The 22,410-nt window shown below is 52.1% G+C and overlaps 1 protein-coding gene across 1 annotated transcript in view; it reads right to left on the minus strand.

Moving 5' to 3' along the window:
- The window catches only part of Pebp4 (phosphatidylethanolamine binding protein 4), a 169,123-nt gene that overhangs the window by 142,200 nt on the left and 4,513 nt on the right, over positions 1 to 22,410 (minus strand). The window contains exons 2-3 of the mRNA XM_070016005.1: positions 22,073 to 22,203; positions 19,214 to 19,340 (exon numbers count right to left, since the gene is read on the minus strand). Coding sequence (XP_069872106.1) covers positions 19,214 to 19,340; positions 22,073 to 22,185 — 240 coding nt within the window. The 5' untranslated portion in view covers positions 22,186 to 22,203. The remainder of the gene's footprint in view (positions 1 to 19,213; positions 19,341 to 22,072; positions 22,204 to 22,410) is intronic.

A 22,410-nucleotide genomic window follows, 5' to 3' on the forward strand; every position in this document is an offset into this window, starting at 1 on the left:
TTGCATTGGCACATTATCATATGGTACACTGAATGCATCTGTTCCTTATATTGAGGAGTGGCATTGTTGCTTGTTGAATCATTTTGCCTTATATGATCGTTAAGCAATTATTTCATCTTGGGCAGCTTAAACGTTGATGAGCATATGTGGAGGATAGGAATAGAGGGGATTTCCACCTTCAGCACCGCCGTTCACGCGCATTTATGTGCAGTGCAAAAAACGTACCCATCCCTGGACACTTGTCCTTGAAGGACACACATCTTGACTCAAGGGCTGGGTCAACGTTAAAAATGTCCCCCTGTTCCCACCGACGCTTTCCTTGGCTCCCATAATTTTGGGGGGCGGGGGAGGATCCACACAGATCTCAGCTTGGGGCCCCTTCAACACGAACCCGAAAGGTAGCCTGCTGTAGTGCAGAGTTAGAAGCCATTATAAAGGTTGGAGAGCTGTGCTATGAGATCTCTAGCCCAAGTGAGCGAGATACTCTCCTAATTAGTGAGACGAGGAAGCTGCTAAAGCCACCTGGCAGGGCTGGAAGGCCGCTGTCACCACCACCGTGACAGAATCGCCCACTCTGCTCAGCCTATCACATGTCAGGACGGGCCTTCCCCTCTCCCCGGGGGAGGGCAGAATACACCTGCTATCAGGTGAAGCCTTTGTATGTCCTGACTGAGGCTGCAGGAGGAAGAAGCTCAGTGGACAGCATTGGCTCGGCATTACCACCCCCCACACACACACACCTGCACACAGCCAGGCCCACTCTGCCCCACGGAAGCAGGCATCAGGCTCCGAGCTCTTCCACTCATCCACTCTGATGGGAGTACTCATCTCTCCCTTGGGCTGAATACCTAACGCATCCCATTGTCTGTTACAATAATGAAATACCGGAGACTGAGTGCTTTATCTAGGATAGAAGTTTGAGCCAAGGATTACACCTAATCCTAAACCTGTTATTTTAGCTACTCAGAAAGCTGAGATTTGTGGTTCAAAGATAGCCTGGGCAGGAAAGTCCTTGAGACTTTTATTTCCAAATAATCACCAAAAAAGCTGCTCAAGTGATAGAGTGCTAGTCTGGAGGAAAAAAAAATAAAAAAGCTGTGGAGAGTGCCAGGCCCTGAGTTCAAGCCCCAGGACCCGCACAAATAAATAAGCAAGCAAGTAAATAAATGAGTAAAATGGGCTTTTGTTTTGGCTAATCTGGAGGTTGGAAAATATAAGAACAAAAATGCTTCCGTCTAGCTACCCTAGAACTTGGGGAGACAGCAAGCTTGCCAGCTCAGACCTCTCTTCCTCTTTTTTTTTGGGGGGGTCATTTGTGGGGCTTGAACTCAGGGCCTGGGCACCATCCCTGAGCCTCTTTGTGCTCAAGGCTAGCAACTCTAACACTTGATCTAGAACGCCACTTCTAGTTTTTGAGTGGTTAATTGGAAATAAGAGTCTCCTGCCTGGGTAGGCTTCGAACTGTGACCCTCAGATCTTAGCCTTCTGGTAGCTAGGATTACAGGCGTGAGCCACAGGTGCACCTGGCTTCTCTTGCTCTTCTTACAAAGCAATTAATGCCATGGTTGGTGGCTCTACCCTCATGACCTCACCTAATCCTGATGACTGCCCAGAGGCCACGCCTCCAAATATGAACATAGGAGTGAGCCGGCCCACATCGGCACCTGTGATCTTTCAAACGCCCCGCCCATGGGTGTGGTCTTTAACAAGTGCTTCCCGTGCTATCTGTTTTGCTTTCCCCATAGAATCCTCAGCCCTTAGATGGCCCAGCCCACCACACACCAGGCTGCTTCTGCATTCTCGTCCTTCTGAGGATTTGCAGCCAGGCACATCTTCAGGCCTCAAGAGTGCCTTGAGTTGATTTGAATCAGCATTAAACTTGACCTGCTGGAGCCTGAATTTACCCAGCTACACAGGATGACTGGAGCCAGGGTTCAGGGATTAAAGTGGTATTGGAACAGGGAAGGAGAGGAAAAGAGGGCGCTGACAGAGGCTGGGCCGTCCACAAAGCCAGAGCAACAGAGGCTGTGAGGAGAGGCCCAGCCTCCACCAAGAGACGGAAGATGCTATTCCATTCTCCATTTCTTGCCTCAAAGTCCCGGGCAGCTTAGAGTTTAGGGAGTTGGCAAGTGGGAGAGAAAAAAGAAAGGCAAGGGAAGTCTAAGGAAGTCGTCAAAGCCCAGCCAGATGAACAGAACCCTGGGAGAGAGAAAGAGAGAGAGAAAAAGGAGGTAAAAAGTAATGCTGTAAATTACAGCTTAAAAGGCTCGTTCTGGGCAAATTGCTTTTTAACAAGTAGACAAGCTCTATCAATAGCATCTACCGTATGTTTTTATAAAGTGCAGAAATATGTTTTTAAAAGGCCAGTAAATAAAGTTCCTATCGATTTGAACTCAAGTGTAATCTGTTTTTCTGTCTGCCACCAGCACTGGTAATAAAGCAGAATCATGTAATACGGTATTTCAGCTAATGTGACTATACATCATGGTTGGGCCGGCCCGCGCTTCGGCCATCTATCATTTTCTATTGGTATTGCTTAGCTGCAGAATTTATAAACTTGCTCCAAATTGATGCAATGTTCAATTTTCTTTTCCAATTTATTTTTGGTTGAGCCAAGCAATATCGAGGTCTCCGAGCAAGGCGGTGGGCGCCACCAGATGTTCCTTGGGAGCAGCGCGAGAACCTGGGCCGGACCTCACCACCCTCCAAGGCCTGACAAAGAATGGAGGGAACCCCGGGTCCAGAGGCAAAGGCAATGTCACCACCACTGAGTGAGACCCTCTCCTACTCCCAGTCATTACAAGTCTGTTGGGGTTCTGGGATTCCAGCACTGGTGTCAAGTTCATGGGTATGAGGAGAGAGATTTGGCAGGTGAGACATCCTGGTTCTGTGTGCTCATGTCTAGTCCTTGACTATTAAAGTTAGCCTTTGTTTGTTGGTTTATGCCAGTACTGGGGCTTGAACTCAGGGCCTGGGTGCTGAGCCTCAGCTTTTTCACTCAAGGCTAGCATTCTACCACTACAGACACAGCTCTACTACTGGCTGTTGGGTCATTGATTGGAGATAAGAGTTTCACAGACCTTCCTGCCTGGGTCAGCTTTGAACTGTCATCTTCCTTTCTCAGCCTCCTGGATAGCTAGGATTATAGGCGCTGAGCCACCGGCCCTCAGCTAGTTCAAAGGCTCTTGAGGCAGGATGGCTATAGAGACTGGCAGGCTTGTGCGGGCAGCCGCACTGTTCCGGGCCTCCTTCCTGGGGCGCACCGAAGTGAGCTCCTTGGGTTGGCCTGTGGGGAGGGTTTATTCCTGGTGCAGTCATGGCTAGCAGCCTAAGCTAAGCCTATTACCAAGCCCAGCTCCCAATGTCATAAGCATCCAGTTTCCTCTATGTAGTACTTTTCTGTTTAAAATACCTAGGATGGGGTGGGGAGAGGACTGGGTAGGGGACTGGGGGGGGGGGAGGATGGGAATGGATGGGAAGGGGAAACAAAGGAGAAGGCTACAATGCTCGATAAGAAATGTACTCAGTATCTTGCCCATGTAATTGTTACCCCTCTGTACAGTATTTTCACAATAAAATAAAATACCTAGGATGTTGCTGGGCACCAGTGGCTCACACCTGCAATTCTAGCTACTCAGGAGGCTGATATCTGAGGATCCTGTTTCGAAGCCAGTCCAGGCAGAAAAGTCCCCAATTAACCACTCAAAAACCATAAGTGGAGCTGTGGCTCCAAGTGCTGGAGCACTAGCCTTGAGCTAAAGAGCTCAGGGACAGTGCCCAGGCCCTGAGTTTAAGCTCCATAACTGACAAAAATCAATCAATCAATACCTAGAATGTGCTTCAGGTTTTCTGCAACTTAATACTGATTGATGCCATGTTTGGAACTACAAGAGGCTGCAGGCAATGGGTCCTCCTTACTTGAGACTGGTTATCTGACATCTCAGAATTGAGTGTTTTCTGGTTCCATCCAAGAGAAGTCATAGATTAGATTTACTCTAATGCCTGCGACTACAAAACAGTGGAACAGGATACAGGAAACAGTGGTTTCCAGATGTTAGAGACAGCGACCAATGAGAGAGGAGAAAGGAATGGTGGGGGCGGGGCATCCTACAATTGCCCCAGGCTACCACCTGCCCTACTGGAGGCCTAGAGTTGGAAATCCAAAGGTGTCCAGAATGCACAGGGCAGACAGAAGGCTCTGGAGGTGGCAGAAGGCCCCCTCACTCGCCAGCCAACTACCAGTCAGCATAATGTGTGCAAGGACACTATTTGAATCTAAGAAGAAAAGTCCCTAAATGTGCAGAAGGAGACATCTTGAGCCTCCACCCTGGGCTGAGGACGGTGTATACCTCACCAGGTCCAGCAAAAGCTTCAGAAGAAGGCTGTTTGGGTCACCCCAACGCTTGAAGGCGAACTCCAAAAGAATCAGAGTTCTCTATGCTGAACCAAGCTCAGTATTTACAAGAATATAATCATATTTCATACCTAACACAGTAGATATACAATGTCTGACATCTGAATGCATGCAGAAAGAAAAACAAACCAGGAAAATAGAAACAATAATGAGGACAAAAGTCAACCCATTAGAAAAGGACACAGAGCACAAATCCATCCGAACAGTGATCCTGACAATTCTCCTGACATACTTAGAGGCCGGCATCCCCAGGCCCTGGAGACGCAAGTACGAAACCATAGACATCCACCCCAACGCACCTGCTGCGGGTCTGGTTATATTTATTTGGCAGAAATCCGAAACATATATAGCCGAGGGCCAGGTCACAGTAGACAAATGATAATATTTTAGATCCAAGACCAAGACTTGAACTTGGTACCTGATACCTTTGCTCATTGGCTAGTGCTCTACCCACAGTCATGCCCCCAACACCTAGAAGGTACTTCTTGATTGGGATATACTAACCAAGATGGGTTCTAGACCCCAAAATTATCAGGGGGTGATTCTGTCTGCCCAGTTGGTTAATCTGTCTGACTTCACTGAGTGTATCCTACATGAAGCTAGGGAACAGAAATTCTTCAATGGAACTTTTTTTTTTTTTTTTAAGTGACTTAAATACCGAGAGAGCTTGGGAAATGTTGGAGGAGGGCTTCGCATGCATGCATGCCGAGCAGAAACGGATCTCCTCCAGGAGCATTCAGGGAGGCTTGTAAGGCCAGGTCCAGCTGCCTTTTCCTGTGGTTGACTCAGAGATGATCTTTTGGCAATTAGACTCTGACCTCTAAGTCCTTTTTTTTTTTTTTAAAATTCTGATTACAGGTGTGAGCCACTGGGCTCTTCAGTACCCACCTCATAGTACCACCTCTTCAGTACCACCTCATTGCCAGCATGCAGTAAGCGTATCAAACAGACTGTCCACGTGTCAGACATTGCAACAAGACTGGTCCAGAGGCTGTATACTCTGCAGCACAGCTGAGCATCAGAAAGGCTCAGAGGTGGAGCGGGATGTGTGCAGCTGAACGTTTGCTGCGGGAAAAGCTTTGGGCCCTCCAACTAGTTCTCCTGGATGTATTTTCTCCATCTATCCTCTTCGCACTCTACAAACAGGATTGTTTTTTCTCGTGTGTGTGTGTGTGTGTGTGTGTGTGCGTGCGTGCGTGCGTGCGTGCGTGTGTGCGTGCGCGCGCGAGCGCGTGTGCTCGCGCGCCAGTCCTGGGGCTTCAACTCAAAAGCCTGAGTGCTATCCCTTAGCATTTTCACTCAAGGCTGGTGTTCTAACCGGCGCAAGCCACAGCTCCACTTCTGCATCTTGGTGGTTCATTGGAGTTACGAGTCTCATGGACTTTCCTATCCAAGCTGGCTTCGAACAGCAATCCTTAGATCTCAGCCTCCTGAGTAGCTAAGATTTTTCTTTCTAGATTAGGGATTGAACCCAGGGCCTCGTGCATGCTGGCGGAGAGCTCTCCCTCTTGAATTATATCTGCCAGCCATAAAGTCACTCACTTAAGGAAGGTAGAGTTGCTAGCTAAGTACACAGCTGGAATTTATCTCAGATCTGCCATGCTCTGAGGACCCCAGCAGCCTTCCTGGTTCCCCCTCCCCCTCCCAGAGTCACATGGAATATATCTTCTGCATGTTACTGGGCTGGAGGAGCAAACCTCAGCCCTTGCCTTGCATCTCATTTTGAGCCTATTTACTCTTAGTTTAGACACAATTCTGACATTCTCCTTATTAGGCTCCCCATCCTGTCACAAAGTAGGACCATAAGGACACGGATCATCTTTGACAGCAGCAAGAAGTGACAGCTGACAGGAGGAAAATACATTTTACAATCATTTTTAGCAGTCCTGGGTGGTTTGGGGGCAGAAGCAAATAGCCTTCCAAATTTCCTTGATCTCCATGGATAACTGCCGTGGGCAATCTAAGGAAATCCCGGCCTCACTCAGGAAGATCACTGGCAATCCATGCTCTCGGGGAAGCTCCATGCGGAGTGTGTGGCTAGACCTTGGGCAGCCCTGTGCCCTTTCCCGTTCCCTGCTCCAGAGCCACTCTTCCTATTGTAGGGTCTGGGCCCTATGCCTGTCTTCAGCACCCCAGAATCGAGGAGTGCAACATATGTCTGCTGAAGATGTGGAGGCAGCAAAGGAGAGCAAATGAGGAAAATGACGTGAAACCAGATGGTGCATTGCAAAACAGCCATTGGTTTATTATTTACAATGAATATGGCTCAGGACCCTGTTGGGGCCCATCAGAATTTGTTTGGGAAGTTGTCTCTCTCTCTCTCTCTCTCTCTCTCTCTCTCTCTCTCTCTCTCAGTTTTTTGCCCCTTTAATTTTTTATTTTACTTTTTTTTTTTGGTCAGTCATAGGCCTTGAACTCTGGGCCTGGGCGCTGTCCCTCAGCTCTTCAGCTCAAGGCTAGCGCTCTACCACTTGAGCCATAGTGTCACTTCCAGTTTTCTGGTGGTTTATTAGAGATAAGAGTCTCATGGGGTTTCCTGCTGGGCCTGGCTTTGAACTGCGATCCTCAGATCTCAGCCTCCTGAGTAGCTGGGATTACAGGCGTGAGCCACCGATGCCCGGCTTTACTTTTATTTTGTGCTGGTAGTGGGGCTTGAACTCAGGGCTTTGACAGTCTCACTTGGCTTTTTCACTCAAGGCCAGCGCTCTGCCACTTTTCCCACAGCTCCACTTCTAGATTTTTGGTGGTTCATTGGAAATAAGAATCTCAAGGACTTTCCGGTTTGACTGGTTTTTAACCATGATCCTTAAGATCTTAGCCTCCCGAGTAGCTAGGATGACAGATGTGAGCCCTGGTGCCTGGCTCCTTTTGGAGTTGTGTGTGTGCCCTGAAGGGGCAGACCGGAGCACAGCCACAGAACCCCGCCCGGGCCCGGGCCAGCTGCTTCCATCAGTACAGGAAAGGACTCCCACGTAAGTAAGGGCACTGTGCAATGAGAGACATTCACATGGATGGCACAAACTCGAGTAACCAGTGCTAAATCATGTTCTTTCAACTGTTTAGACAAGATCATATTTGATCACTTTAGAAAGGCTGTCTAAAAATAATTAGAATAAGAGGCTTGAGAATCTAGACAATGACCTTAGACAAAACAACTCATTCCCTAGGACGGTCCTATCGTATTGCCATTTTAGATAATAATTTAAAAACCAGGGCTGGGAAGGTGGCTCAGTGGTAGAGCGCTTGCCTTGTGTGCATGAGGCCCTGGGTTCAATTCCTTAGCACCATATATGCAGAAAAAGCCAGAAGTGGCACTGTGGCTCAAGTGGTAGAGTGCTCCCCTTGAGCTGAATTGCTGAGGGACAGCGCCCAGGCCCAGAGTTCAGGCCCTACGACCAACCAAAAACAATAATAATAATTAAAAATCAAACCTCTCACCAGCTCTAAGCCTCATGTCACCTCCACAAACAAACACATTCAAGTCACACGGGACTTGTCAGTGTGTGACTAGCTTGGCTCTCGACCTCTCCTTCACAGCCTGGGCGGCCCGGACACCCGGACCATGTCACCAACCCTGGGTCCCAGGGAGCCCTGGTCTCTGTCTAGCTTCTGCCGCTGCAGACATCCATAGAGTCAGAAACAGGAGTATGATTCCAACATTTCACAGAGGATCAAAGAGCTTCCTGGACTCTCACTGCATAAATAAGAGCATTTGGTCACCAGGCAGCACCCAGAGCTAGGATGGAAGAAACTGTGTGGAACAGGAAGCTTCTCCAGCCCCGGCCTCATCCATCCGCTCCTGACGGGCCATCTTGGGTTTTCACGCCCCACCTGCAGGGTGCAGGTGGACATTGAACTCCGGACTGTTCTTCTAACATTGCCCATACTCTCCCCACAGAGGGCTTTACAGCCTGGGCCTGGAGAAAGGCACTCCTAGTCCTAGGATCCCACCTCACTCTGATGCGTCCTGATCCCCTTACAGTTTGGGAGAGGGAAGAGTCACCCCAGGACCCCCACTGCTGTGATTAACCACCCAGAGTTTGGGAACTGGACAGCTCACATTGAAACCCGGATGCCGGTCTCCACACGCCCAGCTGCGTGACCTCTCAGGAAGTTGCTTAACCCGCAGGTGCCTCAGTTTCTCCATCTGTGAAATGGGGGAGGGGGACTCGAACCCGTGACAGATGTAGGGGCTCCTAGTGCTCGGAAGCAGAGTGGGGCAGGTGCCAGCGTATGGGAAATCAGACACAGTCATTGGGGGCCGGGGCCAGTGACCAGCTCCTCCCTCACCTCCAGCCCCTGCAGCCCAGAGGGAGGTGGCAGCTCCCGAGGACGGCTGGGCTGCCGGGGAGGGGGTGTGTGAAGGGTTAAACCCCCAAGTGCACAGAAAAACAAGTTCCATCTGGTCCCCGGGGACAAAAGCGACAGCCTGCAAAGCCCCCAGCCCGGGCTCGCGCTCAAAGGACACATTGCTTTTGAAAATTCCAACTTGTGGCTGCTTCCTCCATCCATCCATCCACCCCGGCTTCCCGGCCCCGCCGCTCCGGGCAGCGTTTGCGAGACCCTGGAGTAGACCTTGGAGAACTGGCCCGGGAAGGCCCAACTCCACGAGGGTGGCCCCGAACCCAGCCCTGGCCTTCCCAGCTGCCTCATTCTTGGATGCTCTTTCAAGGTGGGCGCAGAGGAGAAAGAGCAGACGGGGCAGGCGGGGCGCAGGCGGGGCGCACCGGGGCGCACCGGGGGCGCAGGCAGGGCGCACCGCAGTGAAGCCGCCCCCACCCCACCCCGGGTTCCAGTGAGTCCCTGCCTTTGCTAGTGGACGCCATTCACACCCGTGGAGCACCACGACTCACACCCTCTCTCCCGGGAACCATCCAGGTCCCCTTGGAGACTGACGAGTTCCCGGGTCAGAGACGCAGGGGCGCCCTTCTGGCTCTGCGTCGGCCCAGGGCCCACGGGGGACACCCAGGGCCCCCCTTCCCTCCCCCTTCCGTCCTCCTCACCTGGACCAGGGGAGAGGGCGCCAGGGTGGAGCCACGAGCGCCCCCGTGTGGCGCTGGGCTGCAGGCCGCTCCCGGCCCGCGCCCGCCAGAGCCGATGCGTGCAGGGCACCCGCCCCGCCCCGCCCCGCCCCGCAGCTTGGCTGGGTAATTCACAAAAAGTTGGGCGATTCAAAGTTACGTTTCCACGGCAACCAGTCCTCAGACCATTTGGGTGGCTGAAGCCTTTCCCTTTCAGCATTCACTTTTTTTCCCCCTTCTTCCCTAAATAGCATCCCCCCCCCCTTATTATTAAAGTAATTCGTGCTCATTGGAGACAGAGAGAAGCGATGGACAGGAGTAAGAAGATAAAAATCACCCTTAATCCCACACCAGAGGTTTGAGCCCATGTGAACATTTTGATATAGTCTCCATTTGCCTAGTCTTTTTTTTTTTTTTCAATGTTTTGCATGCATAAATAGATTCGATTCTTGAACATTGAGGCTAAAGTGAAATTACTTGTTTCAGTATTTGGTGGCACTTCCCGGGCGGCTCAGGCCTGTAATCCTAGCTACTCCAAGGCTGAGATCTGAGGATTGCTGTTCCGAGGCCCACCCAGGCAGGAAAGTCTGTGAGACTGATCTCCAATTAAATCTCAGAAGAAAACTGGAAGTGCTGCTGTGGTTCAAGTGGTAGAGCGTGCTAGCCTTGAGGAGCTCAGAGACAGTGCCCAGGCCCAAAGGCCCAAGCCTCAGCACCGCAGGGAAAAAAATGATATTTACATTGTGAGATTTTTTTTTTCAGTGGCCAAAAATATATTCTTTAGCAACATGATTCCTACTGGCTTTCTGGCACTTTTCCATATGGTTAGAGGACATTCTATTTAACCCATCAATTGTCCAATATTTAGATGGTGGTTTTCCTTTTTTTCTGCTATTTTAAATAACACTACAATGAACATCCTTTCGCATCAGTTTTTGCCTATGTGTTTGATTGAGTAATCCAATTAGAATGAACTCTTAGAACTGAAGTTGCTAGCCAGATACAATGAGTGTGCAAATTACTCTGTACACACTCTCTAATCGCCTTCCTGGTGGCTTAAGGATATGTACTTTTATTTGTAATATATGCTCTCCTTTTAGAAAGGACTGCCATCTAGGTTAGTTTTATGGAAAGTCTATACCATTTCTAAAAAGTATATTTTTTAAATCATATAATTCAACATTATTATTAACAAACTCTCTTCTTCTAGAGTCACTTTGCCTTCCTTTCCTCTGGGGTCCATGTTTTCTTACTCTGAATTAAGGATAACAATCCTTTGTGTTTTCCTAGTTGTTCATTAGATGACCCCCCCCACTTTGGTCATGGGGCTTGAACCCTGGGCCTGGGCGCTACCCCTCAGCTCTTCAGCTCAAGGCTAGTGTTCTACCACTTGAGCCACAGCACCACTTCTGGTTTTCTGGGGGTTTATTGGAGATAAGAGTCTCATGGACTTTCCTGACCAGGCTAGCTTTGAACTGTGATCCTCAGATCTCAGCTTCCTGAGGAGCTAGGATTACAGGTGTGAGCCACTGGCTCCTGGCCTGTTCATTAGGTTTTTATTTTTACTTTTTTGGTGGTACTAGGGTTTGAACTCAGGGTCTTATGCTTCCCAGACAAGTGCTTTTACCATTGAACCATGTCTCCATCCCTGCTTTTCACTGGATTTTTTTTAGATAAGTTATTGCCTGCCATCTGCATGCGTGCCTGGGTGAAATCCACCTGTCAGGCATTCCACAGTAGCAAGGATAATCGGCACATGCCACCAGGCCCAGCTCTTGGTTGAGAAGGGTACTTAGGAACTTTTCTGCCCAAACTAGCCTTAAAATACCATCCTTCTGTCAGCCCCCCAAGTGGCACCACCAGCACCCAGCTTAGAGAAAGTTTTGAATATTGTTGTAAGTCATCTCTGTCCTTTGTCTTTATGGCTCTATCAGAGTCGGTAAGGTCAGACCCATTGACCTTGATGCTGTTCTAGTCATTCTATGGCTGTGGGTTTTGTTGCTCTAAGCTACCTGGGCTTCAGGGATTGGGGGGGTGGAACATTTGCTTCCCTGGTGGTCCTGAGGGAGGAGAGGCCAGTGCTGGATGGGCCGGGAGCTGGCCTGGCTGCCCATCCCACCTGCCTTGTCGCAGCCGACAACAGTTGTGCCCTGGCGTGCGTGCGAGCAGCGAATGGAGTAGAGGAGCCGGGAGGCGGGCCGTGCTGTTCCACGATGACATGTGGAGGAAGGTGTGCCTCACGTGGCCCGGTCTTCCATCTGAGGTGGGGGCAGTGGAGGCTGGGGTGCACCAGATGTATGGAGGGCCGGCGAGCAGCACCAGGAGTAGCGCCTGGGGTTCACCATCCAGCTTCCTGCGAGACGAATCCCAGGCACAGCCCTGCTGCTGTTGTGTGTCCCCAAAGTGTTTCAGGAAAGAAGGCAGAGACAGCCTGGGGCACCTGCTCCCCAGATTGTGGATCTCCTCTTCAGAGGAGCCCCCCCTACTTTCCAGGGACTGTAGAGTTGGAAGTTTACAGCAGAAGGCTACAAAGAGAAGCAGCTCAGAACACCAGGCCTGGCAGGACATGGGGAGGGGGGTGCCACAGGACGAAGTCACGCATGGAGGGGCGTGCCGCCACAGGACGAGAGAGGATGGAGCCTTGTCCCTCCAGCGCCTGCTGGAGACACAGACCCCCAGAGGGAGGGGAAGGCATCTTGGAGGAAGGGAACTTGCCGGGGCCTCAGGGCTGCGGGCACCAGCATTAGGGTTGAAGTTAAACTTCTCTGCTCTGTTGCAAGGCCAAGTCCCTGACCCTCCTCAAAGGCGCCTCTCACAGGCAGCGAGTCTCATTCCTGCCCAAGTCCTCAAACCCAGGAAGTCTGTCGGAAAGCTGGGGTTACAGAGAAACACCGTGCACTTGCACTGAGCGATCCTTGCACTTGGCAATCCAGGTGGAGAGCAAGAAGCATTTTCAGGGCCAGCTTCCCTCCTCCCCGCCCCCCCCCCCAAGGCAGGATAACGGTCAGCTAGCTCCACCTAGCGTCCATGCTTCCAATTGCAGCCCCACAAGGCAGAGAAGGCAATTTCCACCTGTCCTGGGCAGGACTGGAGCAGCACCCGAGATATGGCTGATTTCTCCCCTCCCTACCCTCCCACAGTGATTCTGGCGCTGCACCCCGGGGAATGGCCCAGGCCTCCTGCCTGCCCAATGGGAAGAACACAGGCCTGGGAGCTCAAGTGTCTGTGTGCGCACGGTGCCGATGAAGGCACGTCAGGCACTGCAGAGGGGTGCTGGTGATGGGGCAGGCTGTGGGGAGGGGCAGAAGGCACGTGGAAACGCTCTGCCTTTTCTGTGTAATTTTGCTGGGGATCTGAAACTGATCTGGAAAGGAAAAGCTCCTTAAAAAGAAATAATTTCCAAAAGGAGATAGATAGGGTGGGAGAAGGGGCAATGCTGGAGGGGGCAAGGCAGATCGGGATATATTTACACACGTGTGGAAATGCTACAATGACTCCCCCCTTGTACAACTGATGCATATGAATAAGAAGATCATGACTAATCAGCCAGGTGCTGGTGGCTCACACCTGTCATCCTACTACTCCGGAGGCTGACATCTGAGGATCAAGGTTCAAAGCCAGTCCCAGCAGGAAAGCTGGTAGGCTCTTATCTTCAATTAACCAGTAAAAAGCCATAATGGGACTGCAGCTCACTAGTAGTGCAGTAGCCATGAGTGTAAAAGCTAAGGGACAGGGGCTGGGAAGGTGGCTCAGTGGTAGAGCACTTGCCTTGCATGCCTGAGGCCCTGGGTGCGATTCCTCAGCACCACATAAGCAGAAAAAAAAAGCTGGAAGTGATGCTGTGGCTCAAGGGGTAGAGCACTAGCCTTGAGCTGAAGAGCTGAGGGACAGCACCCAGGCCCAGAGTTCAGGCCCCACGACCAGACACCCCCCCCCCAACAGTGTCAAGGCCCTGAGTTCAAACCACAACACAAGCACCAGAAACAAGAAGCAAAAACAACCCAAGATCCTGGGTGCCTGTGGCTCATGTCTGTAATCCCAGCTACTCAGGAGGCTGAGATCTGAGGTTTGAAGTTCAAAGCCAGCCTAGGCAGGCTGATAAATTGCTGGAAAAGCTGGAGGAGGAGTTGTGGACGAAGCGGTAAAGTGGTAGCCTGAAACAAAAGAAGCTCAGGGACATCACCCAGGCCCTGAGTTCAAGTCCCTGGACTGGCCAAAACAAATTAAAAAACAAGATAGATAATTTCTCCAGAACTATCACTTTCCATTTGTAAAACAGAGACCCTGTGGCCAGCTTCGCTTAATGACACCTGCATGACTGTGACTGGGCTCAGACAAATTCCATAAAGTACAAATGATCTCTAAAATGTTGGGGTACACTGGCCCTGGAGAGCGTGGGAAACTCTCAAAGCCCAGGTGTGGGGGGGGGCGGGGCCGGAGAGCTAACCATAGACTTAGACTAAGTCTGGAATCCTACATTTTCGAAGGACAGATGTCCAGGCATGGGAGCTCAAGGTCAACCCAAGAAAACAGTGGAAAGACTTCATCTCACTCCATGGCTTGGCTCAGTGGCATGTACGTGTAATCCCGGCTATGGGGGAAGTATGAACATGGGAATGTTGGTCCAGGAAGGGAGAGCATAAAGAAGTCCCTGTCTAGAGTAAGTCAAGTGATACAGCACCCACCTAACTAGGGCAAGGCTCTGTGTTCAAACTCCAGCTCTGTAGATACAAAAAGGTGATGCTAGTTTTTTTTTTTTCTTCAGAAAAGCTGCAAACCCATTGCCAGGCATAGGTGGTTCACACCTGTAATCCTAGCTACTCAGGAGGCTGAGATCTGAAGGACTACCATTTGAAGCCAGTCCAGGCAGGAAAGTCTATGAGACTCTTATCTTCATGAACTACCCCAAAATCTGGAAGTGGAGCTGTGGCTCAAAGGGTAGAGCGCTAGCCTGGAGCCAAAACAAAAAACAAACGAACAAAAAAAAAAAAAAAAAACAAGCCAGGCACTGGTGGCTCACGCCTGTAATCCTAGCTACTCAGGAGGCTGAGATCTGAGGATCATGGTTCAAAACCAGCCCAGGCAGGAAAGTCCATGAGACTCTTATCTCCAATAAACCCCCAGAAAACCGGAAGTGATGCTGTGGCTCAAGCGGTAAAGCACTAGCCTTGAGCTGAAGAGCTGAGGGACAGTTGCCCAGGCCCACCGTTCAAGCCCCATGACCAACAACAAAAACAAAAGAAACAAAGACCCTGAGTTCAAGTAAACATTAGTGCATGCACATGAGTGGGCATGTGCACACAGACACGCACACACCCATAGACACACACACACACACCCATAGACACACACTTGCTTGGAGACTTTTTCCAAATAGATGCAAACCCACTGAACTCTCCTTTTAGGTCCTATGTACCCCCTCTGTGCAACAATCTACACAGGTTTTTTTTTTCCCCCAGAGAAATACTATTTGATCTGAGAAACATCTGGAACTCTTTCCCCAGCCCTGGGACTGGAAGCCATGGCCAGCCTCGGATCCTCTGTCAGTGAACAAGCACCAGCTGGCTGCGCCTAGCTTCTACCTGTTCTCTTTGTGTTGGCAGCTTTTGGAAAGGCCTCTGGGGTCAGGCTTGGGGCTGACCGGAAGTTCTGTGAGCTCTGAAGCAGAGAATGCATCCCCAGGAAAAGAGGCTGGAGATCAAGACCCAATCTGAAAGTCAAGATGGTGAAGTTTCCTAACAAAGCCGCCTGCGAGACATTGGACACCAACGCCAACACTTGCTTGATTTGTGTATGTTTTCTCTCCTTCTGCTCACAGTTTCACGGGTGTGTGGTGAACACTGTCGATATTCTGAGAAGCCCACCGAGGGTAGGGAGGTGCTGTGTGTCCCTCAGCCCTGTACAGTGTCTCGCAGGGGGAACCAAGAGTGGAGCTCCATCAAGATCTGCTCCAGTGATTGGACAAAGGAACAAGTGAACGACGCCATGCGCCCAGCGTGGACCTGCGGAGCTGTTTGTGGAGTGAACTGAGAGGCAAAATAGTACATGGGAAAGAGCAGGGGACCCAGAGGTGTGCTCTGCGGTTGCTTGCTGTGACTAGTGTGAGCTAAACAGCCTCCGTCGCCTGCAGCTTTGCGGCCAAGGCCAAGGTGCCCCGGACGGTCAGGCCTTGTGCAGAAAGTTTCCTTGCAACCTGATCATCAGCCCTCCCCTCCCACCTGTCCAGCCCTCCCAGGTCCACCTGGGATCTGCTGTGCCCAGAGGTACCCTTGCCCAATAGATGGCCAGGGAGGCATGGAAGAAAAGGAGAAGAAGGGAATGGAAGGGAAAGGAAGGGAATGGAAGGTCAGAGAAGAGGAGAGGGGAGGGGAGGGGAGGATTGGATTTGCATGTCTACCACCCTGGACCAGTGCAGGCAAGGATGTGGCCACTAGGGGGCAGCAGCGTAGGCCCTCAAGGTGCCTAGGGGTGTGGGGGGGGGTTGTTCCCTCCACCTGCTGGGTCACTCGGGGTCACCTACTTCCCAGAGCCTGCTTGGAAACCTGGGGGGCAGCAGGAATAGCCTCGTGGCATTTGTTCCCGCCTCTACTGCGCCGCATAATTCCCACTTAAAGGCAATTTCTTCCCCTCAAAAGGATTCCAGCTGGCTGCATTTGACGGGAGGAATAAGCCCCAGTCAAGACGCTCCTCGGGGACTTTTCTCTTCTCGTTGGCTTGAGAACAGTATGCACTTAGAAACGTTGGGCTGTTGACGTTTGTCGGAGGGAGTGCTGGGCGCAGGGAAGCTTCACCCCCCCAAGTCCTCCCAGCTCCCCACCTCCAATGCACACAAGCTGCCCAGCCTCTGAGCCTTGGCTTCCTCTCTTTTCTCTCCTGCTCTTCTCCCCTCCCCCACCCTGGGCAGAGGAAAGAGAACCTTCTGGGGTCCACTATGCAGCTTTTCTGAGCTTTTCAGCAGGCTCCCTATCATGTACAGGGTAAACTGCGGGGCTCACCCAGCTCTAGCAATGAATCTACTTCTTCACCCAACCCCTGGCCTGGCCCCCAGCCAGCATGAGATGCACGTGAGTCCAGGAAATACAGCAGACCAGGTTCACAGAGCTAGGAGAGGGGAACGGGCTGCTATGGTGCAAAGTAGACAGAAGTAAACACCCATTCCGAGGATAGGGGACATTGAAGAACCCAAAGCCAGGTGCTGATGGCTCCTGCCTGTAATCCTAGCTCTCTATCCCGCCCACCCACCCCTCCTCCGGTCTCCTCCTTCCCTTCCACCAACCTTACAGCCCTTGGGAGCCTGCAGGCTCTGCAGTGGGGTAGATCTGGGTTTGAAGCCCTACACGACCACTTTACAGCCCTGGTTCTTGGGAGGGAGAGAGACTCGTCCTTGTAATGAATGGGTCTGTTTGGATTGAGGATGAGTATGCGACCCAGGCAGGACAAATCTGGGACATTCAATGGTAGGACACAAAGTCCATCTTTTTCCAAGGGAGGAAGAAACTAGTCAAATGCAAACCTGAAGCTGTTGGTGTCACCTTGATCACAACCAGAAGAGTGGTGACAAAAGAAAACCAGGTGCGGGGCTGGGAAGGTGGCTCAGTGGTAGAGCGCTTGCCTTGCATGCTCGAGGCTCTGGGTTCGATTCCTCAGCCCCACATAAGCAAAAAGAAAAAAGCCGGAAGTGGCGCTGTGGCTCAAGTGGTAGAGTGCTAGCCTTGAGCTGAAGAGCTGAAGGACAGCGCCCAGGCCCAGAGTTCAGGCCCCACGACCGGACCCAAAAAAAAAAGAAAAAAAAAAAGAAAACCAGGCGCAGCTCAGGAATAGATTTCTGGTTGCATTGTTGGAGCACCTGGGTCCAGCCAGGCCTGAAGCTATCCTTGGAGTTTTCAATTTTATGAGCCTGCCTGCCTCCCTCTTCCTTCCTTCCTTCCTTCCTTCCTTCCTTCCTTCCTTCCTTCCTTCCTTCCTTCCTTCCTTCCTTCCTTCCTTCCTTCCTTCCTTCCTTCCTCCCTTCCTCCCTTCCTCCCTTCCTTTCCTCCCTTCCTCCCTTCTTCCCTGTTTCTATTCTCCTTGGCCTTCTTGATTACAGCTCTGTGCCTTTCATTAAGTCTCACCCATGAGATGAGACCATGGCAGTTTTCGGGGAAATGATGTATTATGTGTCCACACTCCAGGACAATTAGTAACAACTCAATCAACCAGATTTTCCCAAGTCTTCCCAGGAGAGACTCCCAGAGTTAGGAAAGTCGATGCTGCCACCTAGTGGATGTCATTAGCAATTGCAGAGCTGGGAAGGCACCAGTTTAAGACTCTCCCTCAGGACCATCACTGAAACAGCATCTGTCCCCACCTCCTCCATCACAAGTAAATTAATGATGAGATCAAGAGCCCTGTCCCTCTGGAAAGCATTCATTGGTCCTTAGGGACTGAGGGCTGCCCTGCATCTGTGACCCTCCACCTCCCATCCCTAGAGCGGGAGTCACAACTGCCATCCTCTTGTCTGTTCGTGGATACGACACAGCTGAGGGTCTCTAGGGAGGAGGGCGTGTGTGTGTGTGTGTGTGTGTGTGTGTGTGTGTGCGCGCGCGCGCGCACGCGCGTGTGCGTGTGTGTGCACGTGTGTGTGTGTGTTCATTCCTAACTAGCTTCCCAGAGGAAATCCTCTGTCACAATTACAAACAGGACAATCTGGCAAAGTTCCACCTCAGCCACATAAATGGTCAGACATGTCACAACGCGTTTGTTCTCTAACAGTGAGACTCACTGGGCGCCGGTGGCTCACGCCTGTCATCCTAGCTACTCAGGAGGCTGAGATCTGAGGATAGTGGTTCTAAGCCAGCCTGGACAGGCACGTCCATGGGACTCTATCTCCAGTGAACTTCCCAAAAGTTGAAAGAGGAGCTGTGGCTCAAGTGGTAGAGCGCTAGCCTTAAGCAAAGAAGCTTGGGGACAGCCCCCGGACCAGCACAGAATGAAAACAAAAACAGTGAAACATGTTCAGAGGGAGAAAGACCAACAGACCCCACCCTTCTTAGTAACCCAGGTGAGGGTGCTCGTCCATCAAGCTGGCCTCCAGACTGGGCCTGGGCTGACCAGGGGCCCTGTGCCCTCTCGCTGTCGTGAGACCGTTAGAACCCTGGGGCCTCTCCTGCTCCGTCACCCAGAAAGAACTAGAAGTCCCATCCAGACCGTGGCTCCTCCATTCGTGACCTGGGCCCTGCAGTCCTGGTGCTTGCTTGGCATAGCGACTCCTGACATTGCTCCGCACAAAGCGAGTGTCCGCCTCCACCCGGGCTTTGGGCACTGAGACCCACTTAGGAGTTGAGGACCAAGGAAACTGGAGACCAGAAGGAAGCTTCCGGGACAGTCCCGCTTCCTTCTCCAAGCCCAGGGAAGATTCCAGAACAGGATAATACTGACCATTTCTCAGGAAAATAAACAGATAGCTGCCAATTACCAAAACACTCTGGTTGACTTCAGATGACTCTGAGCACAAGAAGAACTCATCTCGGGGCTGGGAAGGTGGCTTAGCGGTAGAGCGCTTATGCCTAGTCTGCATGAAGCCCTGGGTTCGATTCCTCAGTACCACATACATAGAAAAAGCCGGAAGTGGTGCTGTGGCTCAAGTGGTAGAATGCTAGGCTTGAGCAAAATAAGCTCAGGGACAGCACCCAGGCCCTGGTAGGAGGAGGAGGAAGAAAAGCCTTCCATCCACAGCCCCTGGTACCCGCAGACACCTCCCCCCATCTCAAGGCTCCAGGGGGAGCCCCAACACACTCACCTCTGAGGCACCGGCGAACTTGACTACCGGCTCTGTCCAGCTGGTGATCTTACGTCTAAAGTTGTTGCATTTAGGAACAACCATGCAGCCAACGTTCCCCAACTCCGGGTAGAAAACTTCAAGGCCCCTGAGGAGAGGAGTGAGGGAAGGGGGTCACCCGATGCTGGGTTTTCGCTGAGCCTGGGGCGCGGGAAGGCTTCCATCTGAACGAAGAGTCGAACTAACACCTGGCCCTCGCTGGTCGTGTGACCCAAGAGTGGTTGGCCTCCCCCGTGCCTCAGTCTCCTTAGCTGTAAACTGGGGACACAGGGCCAGGCTCACAGGGGTAGCGCGAGGAGCGAGGCCCCGGCCAGTATTTAGAATGGAGGCTGGCGTTCTGTTAAGGGGGCCAGCCATCACCAGTGTTTACTTCCTAAGAATAGAGCGACGTCTCTCAGCCTCACCGGGGATGGGTTCCAACACCCCCGTGGATACAGATTCTCAGACGCTCCCGTCTCGCATATAAAGCGCCATGGCGACTACATAGAGCATATGCAGTCCTCCTGGACACTTTATTTTTGGAGTGACCAGGGCCTGATCACCGAGCCACACCGCACCTCGCCCCGGCTGAGTTCGGTCATCTTAGGACACTTGTTGTTATACTATGGAAGGGATTAGGCCAAAAGGCAATCTGCACATGTTCAGTACACATGCGCCGCCCCCCCCCCACCTGCCGCCACCGTTTTCTGTCTGTGTTCGGTTGAGTTCATGGACGCAGGGTGGTGGACGCCGTGGGCTGATGGTGCGTCATCAGGCCAGCTTGGGCCATGTCTTTAAAGGTGTTAATGAGGCATGGTGATAGGAGGAAGCCCAAGCCAGCTTCCTGGTGGGAAGTCCTGCTTTGCTCCCTGTCCTGCTCTCTGCCTCTGCCCTTCCCACAGCTCCAGAGGGTCCAGCCAAGGGGGCGGGAACCGCACGGGCAGCACGCGACCGATCCAGGATGCTTGGAACCCCAGCTTGCTGGCACGTGGGCACGGCACTTCCTGTTTTGAAGACATGTTTGCACACTGGTTCTCACTCTGCTTAGTGGGGTTTTAAGGATCGTGCGGCTGGGTTATTCCCAGTCACCGTAGGCAGATATGACAGAGGCAGACAGAGGTCCTTCCGTGGGTAGAAAGAGAGTCAGCACCCAAGCAGGGGCTGGGGGAAACTGAGGCTCTGGGAGGAGGGGTGGAGGAGGACAGAGGGGCTTCCCTACCTCCATAGAAGTCCTCCCTCCCCCTCCCCCCTCTATCTTTCTATCTCAGTAGGACTACTGCAAATGTTGAAACAGTTAACTAAACCGGGCAGGGTGGATACACCTGTAATACTATCGACTCAGGAGGCAGGAAGAGGAGGATTGCGAGTTTGAAGCCAGTCTGAGTAAAGTCAGTGAGACCCTGTCTCAAAAATTAAACACACAAACAAACAAAAGGCCCGAGGATGCGGCTTGAGCAATAGGGCAGCTGCCTAGGGAGACCGAGGCCTGGGTTCCATCCCCAGCACCAGCCGCACACGGTCACACATGTGGGCACACTGAACAACTGACATCAGCAAATCACTGTCTGGTGAGGGGGCCCCAAAGGGCACAGGGATGGGGTGCGTGGCCCGGCCCCCTGCCCGCATCGTGTCTGTGGGGCACAGCCAGCCAAGCATGGAGGGACCGCCCGGCCTGTCTGGCAGCCTCATCAAAGGCACAGTTCATTAGATCTGTAGATGGCCCAGAGCTGCTGACCACCAAGTCAGAGGATCGAGTTGACCTAGAAGGAGGTCAGGAGAAGCCTGGGATGGCCCACATGGAAGTTACATCGAGTGTGTAAACCCATGAAAACTTGGGTTCGAGTCCAAGGGAACCTGCCTGCTCAGGAGCCCTGCTGTACCCCGCTTCCCCAGACAGGACACTTTGTCAATTCCATCCTGAGATCTGAGGGGCTCTCCTGCTCCCCTTGATAGATTTGGGGGAGCCCTAGAGAATAGAGCAAGAAGAGCAGGACCCTGTGTTGCATAAAGGACCGGGAGGGGTGTGTGTGCAAGGAATGGAAACTTTGGGGCCATCCGCACAGATCAGGCATGTGATGCACTTACACTCGCCCAGTGATCATTCAAGATGGCTATTATCAGCCTCATCTCTCGGATGAGTCAACTAAGGCCCAGAGGCAAGTGAATGATTAGCACGGGGTCTCCGGGCAGGTGAGCTGAGAAGGGAGAAGACTGGCCTTCCTTCCCTCCCCTAGCAGGAGGAGGGGAGGTTTCGCTGTGCATTCCCACAATTGCTTGCAATGTATCCTAATTCCCCTCACTCCATTATCCTCTCCCATCCCCACCCCCTCCTTAAAACGACCCTAACACTTTCCATTGTCCGAGTTTCACACGTGCAAGTAAACTAGGGAAGACTGGCTTTTCTAACCCAGGGTGTTTGAGCAAAGGAGAGGCTGAGCCACAGACTCCTGGGACAGACGCTGGTTTGGTTCCAAGGAGACATGGCTACCTGGCCAAACATGCCTGGCCCATGACAGGGGAGAAACTCTCTCTCCCGGGGAGGTTCTGATTACAGATGGCTTCCAACATCTCACTAAAAGCCCAGCTTGGTTGCAAAGATCTCTGGACTGCAGGCCGGGTGGCCTCTCTCCTGAGTCCCAGCGGGCGCCACCTCCTGCTGTGTTTACTGGTCTCTGGAAAGCAAGACAAAGCTTGCTTCCAAGTCCGCCATCGGGTGTCACCCTCTTGAATACTGCTCCACCACAAGGCAGTGCTTCCTGTCTGACCCATGGTGCTCCCTGCTCCCGGTGGGGGGGGTCCCTCCCCAAGCCTCCTCCCCCTGCCCGCCTCACCCCTCCTTACTTGCATAACTCAGTGTCTGCCTCTGCCAGAGCCTCATAGACGCACGGGACATCCTTGTTCCCAGAGACCACCAGCACCAGACCCAGCCACAGGGCTGCCGCCAGCAGCCTCATTGTCCAGCGCGCTGGCACCTGGAACAAAAGCCAGAGTGAAACCTGACCTGTCCTCACCTGGGGGCGGGGCAGGGAAGGCAGACAGCTGTGTGGACACCTGCCGCGAAGAACCACCCACCTCCCCGGCCTGGGCCTGGACGTCCTGAGTGAGATCTTATTTCACAAAGAAAATACAAACAAAAGGGCCGTGGCATAAGTGGCTGAGTACTTGCCTACGACGTGAGA

Source organism: Dipodomys merriami, unplaced genomic scaffold, assembly GCF_024711535.1.
Source record: "Dipodomys merriami isolate MVZ:Mamm:240054 unplaced genomic scaffold, mDipMer1.0.p SCAF_12, whole genome shotgun sequence".
NCBI lineage: Eukaryota > Metazoa > Chordata > Mammalia > Rodentia > Heteromyidae > Dipodomys > Dipodomys merriami.